At 52.3% G+C, this 8,020-nt stretch overlaps 1 protein-coding gene across 1 annotated transcript in view; it reads left to right on the top strand.

The window, feature by feature from the left end:
• The first annotated feature begins 128 nt into the window (after positions 1 to 128).
• The window catches only part of SLC9A3 (solute carrier family 9, subfamily A (NHE3, cation proton antiporter 3), member 3), a 98,406-nt gene continuing 90,514 nt past the window's right edge, over positions 129 to 8,020 (top strand). Inside the window, exon 1 of the mRNA XM_015417717.1 lies at positions 129 to 357. Coding sequence (XP_015273203.1) covers positions 129 to 357 — 229 coding nt within the window. The remainder of the gene's footprint in view (positions 358 to 8,020) is intronic.

Here is an 8,020-nt window from a genome sequence, read left to right as displayed (position 1 = left end):
GCAGCCGCCGGCGTGGGATGATCTGACGGCGCCCCCTCGGGCATCCGCCGCAGCAGCACCGCCGACGCCGCCGCCGCCGCCGCCGCCGGAGGAGCCGCGCTCGGCCGCCCGTGGAGGTCTCTGCCCCGATGGCTCGGCCCTGGCAGGCGCCCCTCGGGGGGCTCTTGGGGGCGCTCCTCCTCCTCCTCCTCCTGCCGCCGCTCCCCGGCGCGCTGGGCAGCTCGGGCGGGCACGGCGAGGGCGAGGGCGAGGGCAACGGCACCGTCGCCTACCAGATCGTCACCTTCAAGTGGCTCCACGTCAAGGACCCCTACATCATCGCCCTCTGGATCCTGGTGGGCAGCCTGGCCAAGATCGGTGAGTGGGCGCCGCCGGGGATCCCTCTTGCCAGCCCTCCTGCCGCCGGGTGGGACTGGGACGGGCCCCTGGGCCAGGGCCGGGAAGCCTCCCCCCCCGCCGCCGCCACCACCCCCGGAGGAGCCGCGGGCTCGGCACTCTGGGTCTCGGGGGTGCCCGGGGGGCGCTGGGCTCTGCAGGAGGAAGACCCTCTGGGCGAGGTGAGGGCCCTAGAAGGCAGGCCCCTAGCCAGGGTTTTATCATTCAGGGGGCGCTGACCTCACAAAATAAAATAGAAATGTTAAGAATTCAGTTTTGCAGCCTTCACACACTGCCTGCCTATGGAAGCAAGCCAGGCTTGGGGAAGGGGAGGCGGCGGGGAGTCCTCTGGGTGGCTCAGAGAGTTGGAGGTCCCCTGGGCAGCCCAGAGGGGGGGGGGCCTGGATAGAAGTCGGGGCCTCGGCAGGAAGTTGGGGCCCCCCCGAAATGCCCCACTGTAGCTACGGGCCTGCTAGAAGGACCCTGATGTTTACTGGAGAGCCAGCCGGGGTGGGAGATGGGGTAGTGGTTGGTTGATCCGAGAGACTCGGGTTCGAATTCCCACTCGTGCCAGGAAGCTCGCTGGGTGACCTTGGGCCAGTCACGCACTCTGGGCCTAGCCCACCTCACAGGGTTGTTGTGAAGATGAAAGTGGCAGAGGAAGAGGTGAGCCGGTTTGGGTCCCCGTTGGGGAGAAAGGTGGGATAGGGGGAAGGTAAATAATTTTTTTAAAAAAATTGACATCCTCCCCAAACTGCCCTCTCCCCAAGGAGAGCTGCCCCGGGGCCAAGAAGCACTGGCCGACCTCTGCAGGAAAACATTCCCCTGGACTGTGCCCTTCCTCGCTTTCATTCGGGGCTTTCCCCCAAAATAGACTGACTGCAGTTGTCCAGGCTGGGACCCACCTGAGCCCCCCCCCCCAATTACGGTTTCCTTCCCCATGTGGCTGTTGGAATTGGTTCAGGTTTGTCCTGGTGCTGCTATGTAGCGTTCCGCTCAGCTGGTTGGATGTTTCGGTCCCGTGTGGTTTTTGTGATGGCTCAGGCTCGCTGCCTTGCGGTGATTCCTGAGGCTCCCTAGGATAGCGAAGGCTTCCAGTAGGTTCTGCACAAGCCGACCGCAGAGGAAGACCCTTATCAGAGCCAGGCAGGATGTCTCAAAGTAGTGCCGAGCTTTCGTGGACCCCAGAACTTTGTGTTGTATTGGATGTTAAAGCAAATGGGGGGGATTTTTTTGGGGTGCAATGGAACCCCAAATGTGCAGACTGTGCTTAAATGGAGCAGAGGAGGTCAACGGGGGAGTGGGGGGGGAGTAGTTTTGGATTTTCCTGCGTTGTGCAGGGGGGTTGGACTAGATGACCCTTGCGGTCCCTTCCATCTCCGTGTCTCTCGTGCTGGGTGCAAAGAAGAAATTTGCACTTTTCAGACTCGGTAGGGTTTTTTAGGGAAAGCAGCCAAAGTGTCAGTGGCAAAATGAACGTGCTGTGCCATCTGTCGGGAGGGGGCAGGCACATTTCAATGGCCAGGGGTTCTCACAGTCCGTCATTCCCGACTGCGGCCACCTGTGGCAACTACACGTCCCGCCCGTTCATGAGGAGTGTCGATTTTGGCAGCGGCTTCTTAGCCAAAAGCATCAGGGCACTGATGCGTTTTGGAAAGTTCAAATCGGGAAGTCTGAACCAAGGAAGAAGGTTGTATGGGCGCTGCAGCATCTGGTGTGTGTGTGTGTGGGGGGGGAGACGGGGAGGGACATGGGTCTGTGTGCCATAGGTGGGATTTCCTTGGCCTCCAACGCTGGTGGAGCCATGCACACGGTCTCCTACGGGGCGTGCCTCGCTTTACAGATGCTAATGTGTCACTAACAGACTAGCAGGTTCTTTTGAAGCGCACCGGTTTCACTCTGACTCTTCTCGGAAAACTGTGGCTGGGATGTCAGCCTTTCCGAGGGAGTGCTCCAGTTTTCATGAGCCTGCACACACACACCCCTCCTCTGATCCCTGGGAGCCGCCGTGCGCTTTTGATGGCACTAGTATTTGCTGCAGCCGCCCTGGTTCTGCCAGCAGTGCTGTGCAAAGGGCTGGTGGCTGTAGGGCTAAATCAAAGCCTCTCGAAAGGCAGGGAAAGTATCGTGCGGCTCTTTAGCTTGGAGAAAAGACAGCTGAGGGGTGACATGATCGAGGTTTATAAGACTATTCACTGCCTCACTGTGGAATTAAAGCCTGAGATTTATTTGTTAAACATAGTAACGGGGGATCGACAAATACAAAGAGAAATGTATGTTCTGCTGTATATCTTAACAATTTCTAGGATTTTGTTAGCAAAATATTGGAAGACGGATAGAATACCAACTCGAGAAGAAATTGCCTTAAAAATGATGGGAGCTGCGGAAATAGATAAGATGCATGCACAATTGCACGGGACGGATGATAAGATAGTTAATAAAAGATGGACAAGAGTAAGAGAATTGGTAGAATGTAATGTGTAGAGGGCTCACGTGTTGAAAACTTGAAGATGTAAAGTATTTGAACATAATGTACTAAAAACCAATAAAAATGTTTACCAAAAAAAAAAGATTATTCACTGCCGCAAGGTGTGGCGGCGACTACAAGCATAAGAACATAAGAACATATGCCAATGTTGGATCAGGCCAAAGGCCCATCCAGTCCAACACTCTGTATCACACAGTGGCCAGAAATACCAGTGCCATCAGGAGGTCCACCAGTGGGGCCAGGATGGAGGGAATTAGATAAGCATACGGAGCAGAGGTCCATCGGTGGCTATTAGCCACAAAGTATAGATAGGATCTCTCGGCCTGGGGCAAGTGATGCTCTGTATTCTTGGTGCTGGGGGGGGAACAAGAGTGGGAGGGCTTCTAGTGTCCTGGCCCCACTGGTGGACCTCCTGGTGGCACCTGGTATTTTTAGCCACTGTGTGACACAGTGTTGGACTGGATGGGCCACTGGCCTGATCCAACATTGGCTTCTCTTGTGTTCTCATGTTTGGGAGTGTTTAGGAACCTGCCTCTTCCCTCCATGTGTTCACTCACTGTAGGAAGCCTTGGCCTAGCCCAGGAGCCACCGTCTAAGGGGAATTGCCACACAGGTTGGGATCTAGTGGCACCTTAGAGGCCAACAAGATTTTCGGGGTGTACGCTTTTGAGGGTCAAAACTCCCTTCACCAGTCCCCTTCGCAGACTGTGAAGTGGCTCTCAGAGAGTCGCCCGGTGCCAGTTTGGTGTCGTGGTTAAGTGCGCGGACTCTAATCTGGGAGAACCGGGTTTGATTCCCCACTCCTCCACTTGCACCTGGCTGGATGACCTTGGGCAAGCCGTAGTTCTGTCAGAGCTGTTCTTGAAAAGAGCAGTTTCTGTCAGAGCTCTCTCAGCCCCACCGACCTCACAGGGTGTCTGTTGTGGGGAGGGGAAGGGGAAGGAGTTTGTAAGCCACTCTGACACTCCAAGTGAAGGGTGGGATATAATCCAATCTCCTCCTCCTCCTTTTCTTCTGGGTCTTTTGTCCATCATCCATGATACAGAGTGTCATGTTTGGGCTATGAACTTACATTCCTTGGAACAAATGTTACTTTTTGTATCTATATCGCTTAGGTGCAGAAGGCCATGGCTCAGTTGAAGAGCCTCTACTGTGGCATGCAGTGGTTTGCCACCGTGAGACAGGATGCTGGACTAGATAGACCACCACTGGTTCAGTCCCCAGCATCTCCGGTTAAAAAGGACCAGGCACTAGGTGATCCGAAAGACCTCTGACTGGCAGTCTGAGTAGACAATGCTGACCTTGATGGACTGATAGTCTCACTCAGTACAAAGGGAGCTTCATGTGAAAGTCAAAAGTTTATCCCCAAAAAGGGGTTGGGGAGGGGCAGGGCTATTTTTGGGCAGGAACGCACAGGGACGGAGTTCCAGCTGGCTCCTGAGTTGGCCACGCCCAGCAGGAACTCATTAGCATAACAGGCCACACCCAACAGCAGAAACTCATTAGGATTGGCTACATTAGGGGTGTGTGGCCTGACATGCAAAGGAGTTCCTGCTACAAAAAAAGCCCTGGGTTTTGACAACAAACAAGGTAAACAGAATAAGAAGCAAAAGGTGGGTGTGGCTGGATGAGCACACTTCTGGTAACATGGGTGTGTGTGGCCTAATATGCCAATGAGCTGTGCTATCAGGGGTGTGGCCTAATATGCTAATGAGTTTCTGCTGTTAGGTGTGGCCTATTGTGCTAATGGGTTCCTGCTGGGCTTTTTCTACAAAAAGAGGGGGGGGGTCGGGGCCTAAAGAAGGTGAAAGTGAAAGATGGAGATAGAACAAATTTAGAGTCCAGGGGCAGCTTTAAGATGATCAAAGGTTTATTCAAGGTGTGAGCTTTCGTGTGCAGGCACACTTTTCCAAATATGCTGGAATGGTGGGTAAGTTTCGAACTTATAGACAGGGGCTGAGCAGCAAATGAACATGTAACATGATGAAGATGTGCCAAGATGAAACAAAACAACAAGCTGAGGTTATAAGGGCAACAGTTGTAAAGTAATAAATATGTCAGAATAGCAGATAAATGTGTAAAGGTATCTTTTCTACTTGTGGCCGATAAACTGATACTCTCCATTCTCTCCTCTCAGGCGTGGAGGTCACTTAATAGCATTTTTTGGACATGTTTATTGCTTTCCAACTGTTGATCCTATAACCTTAGTTTGTTCTTTAGTTTTGCATTTGCACATCTTCATCATGTTACATGCTAATTTGCTGCTCAGCCCCTGTCTATAAGTTCGAACCTTACCTACCATTCCAGTGTATTTGGTGTAGTGGTTTAGTGCGCAGACTCTAATCTGGGAGAACCGGGTTTGATTCCCCACTCCTCCACTTGCACCTGCTAGATGACCTTGGGCAAGCCGTTGTTTTGATAAGCGCTGTTCTTGAAAAAGAGCAGTTCCTGTCAGAGCTCTCTCAGCCCCACCTACCCCACAGGGTGTCTATTGTGGGGAGGGGAAGGGAAAGGAGTAAGTAAGCCGCTCTGAGACTCCCTTGGGTAGTGAAGGGTGGGGTCTTCTTCTTCTTCTTCTTCTTCTTCTTCTTCTTCTTCTTCTTCTTCTTCTTCTTCTTCTTCTTCTTCTTCTTCTTCTTCCCTTGAATAAAACTTTGTTCGTCTTAAAGGTGCCACTGGACTCTAAATTTGTCCTACTGCTTCAGACCAACATGGGTGACCACCTGGATCTCTAAAGATGGAGATGTTACAGATGGTCTCCTTGGTGGGTCTTCTGTTCTCTGATGCTGGTTCAGCCTCCAGAACGAATGTACAGTATTTACTCTTGAGCGGACATGTCTGGAAGGAAGCCAGAGGGAGGGACATCATATCGCCCCAGGCTGGGCTTCCCCATGTCCAGCATCATGTAAGTGGTGGTGTCTGTGGGAGACCCCCAAAAGACCTCCACTTCTCTACTAGGAGGGACGAGTCAGTCTGGTGTAGTGGTTAGAGTATCCGACTAGCATCTGGGAAACCCAGGTTCAAATCCCCATTTGTGCCACGGAAGCTTGCCGGGTGAGCTTGGGCCAGTCACCTGTACTCGGCTTCACCTACCTCACAGGGCTGTTGTGAGGATAAAATGGAGGAGAGGAGAATGATGTCGGCCACTCCGGGTCCCCACTGGGGAGGAAGGAAGGGTGTAAATGATGTAAATAGATAAATAAAATGAAATGAGCGAAGGTCTCCGGATTGAACCAAAAAAGAGGAAAGTCGGAGTCCAGGGGCACCTTTAAGGCCAACAAAGTTTTATTCTGGGTATAAGCTTTCATGTGCATGCATGTATCCGAAGAAGTGTGCGCATGCACAAAATCTTATGCCCAGCATAAACCTTTGCTGGTCTTCAAGGTGCCGCTGGGACTCGAAATTTGTTCTGCTGCTTCAGACCAACGCGGGTGCCCTACCTCGAATCAGAGGAGTGACGAATCTGCTCCTTGTAGCGATTGTTCTTGAAAGCACAAGAGGTCCCAGAATGCCTGCATCTGTTTTGCCTGAGCCGGAGCCTCCACATCTTCCTTGGACTTGGCTTCTGGTGAAACGGGTCCCTTCTGGCCCCCACGCCCTGTTGTGGCTCTTCTCCAGGTGCTCCATTCCGGGGGGTTAGCTAGCTCACCAGTGTCTCTGGTGCTGGGTTTTGTGTGTATGTCGCTTGTCGTTGCTCTCTGCTCTAGAATCAGCTGCCAGATCTGCTTTTCCACATGAGAGACTGAGACTGTTACAGCACCTTTGAGGTCATCGACCCCCCCCCCCCCGGTGGCTCAATGGAAGAGCATGTCTTTAGACTGCAGAAGGTCCCAAGCTCAGTTTCTGGCCTTTCCCATTCATGGTTCTGAGCAGGGGCCATTTCATAGAAAAAGAGGTGCAGGAGCTCATTAGCATAATTCATTAGCATAACTTATTTGCATGTGCCACACCCCCTGACATCACTGGAAGTGTGTCAGAAGGCCACACCCACCGCTCAGGCTCCACTGGACTGTTTTGGATTGCTAGCTATTGGGGGGGGGGGAACGTGCAGATCTGTCCTCGCAGAGGAGGGAGAGCTTGTACCTGAATAAAACTTGGTCTTAAAGGTGCCACTGGACTGTTTTGGACTGGGGGGAGCTCTGCAACTTACCTGGCTGCTTCTTGCTCTGACTGAGGGCTGCTGGGAGCAGGGGGTGTGGCTTGTTGCATGTGCCCGCCCACTGGGCTCTTTACTGCCGGAGCTCCGCTCCTGTGTGCTCCTGCAGGAAATGACCCCTGGTTCTAAATAAATTTAATGTCATACTTTATGGGATGACAATTGAAAGTAAAGTTCACGTTCTGTCCTCCTACGCTTTGCAAGCTCTTCCAACTCCCACGCTTAGTTAGAAATATTATTTCCGAGTTTTGAGTGCCGACTGAGCTGTCCAAGGTCTTGTCTCAAGTTGAGTTCTGTAGTAAAGGGAGGAGCTGGCCAATTTTTTATTTTTTGGGGGGGAAATATCCCTCCTGGATATTATTCTTGCCAGAGAGGCAGGCTGAGAAGCCACTGGGGGGTAGCAGCACAGGCATCCGACTGGGTTCTGGAAGGCCTGGGTTCCAATCCACGCTCTGTTGTGGAAGCTTACTGGGCCAGCTTGGGCCTGTCATGTCATCTCAGCCGAACCTTCCTCACAGAATCCCCTCACAGGAGGAGGGGAAGAAGGTGTGAGCCACCTTGGGTCCCTGCTGGGGAGAAGACTGGCGCATAAGTGAGGTAAATAAATAAATGTAGAAATGGGAAATGACCAGATGTGTCACTCATAGGGTGCGTTCAGACGCGGCGTTTCAGCCAGCATAAACTGTACCGGTTGGAACCGGTGCAGTTTATGCCGGCTGAAACCCGATCACACTTACCTCCATTTTGCGGCTCCCATCAGTGTATGCCCGCTCACACGCTGCGGGCGTCGGCGTTTTTTTTTTTAAAAAAAACAGTTTGGGCATGCGCATAGGCAGCCATTCACAGAAGGGCGATCTTTGCGCATGCTCAAAACACCCCACCTTACATTTAAACTTTAAAGGTAAGGACTTACCTTTAAAGTTTAAAGACCAAACTGGCCTCCCTGAAGTCCCGGACTCCTCTGGATAGTTAAAGTAAGGGCTTTTTTTTTTTTTAACCAA

The sequence above is a fragment of the Gekko japonicus genome, unplaced genomic scaffold (genome assembly GCF_001447785.1).
Source record: "Gekko japonicus isolate JY-2015 unplaced genomic scaffold, Gekko_japonicus_V1.1 scaffold97, whole genome shotgun sequence".
NCBI classification, from domain to species: Eukaryota; Metazoa; Chordata; class Lepidosauria; order Squamata; family Gekkonidae; genus Gekko; species Gekko japonicus.
Note: the sequence above shows the minus strand (reverse complement) of the source record. Positions and strands in the feature narration are given on the sequence as shown.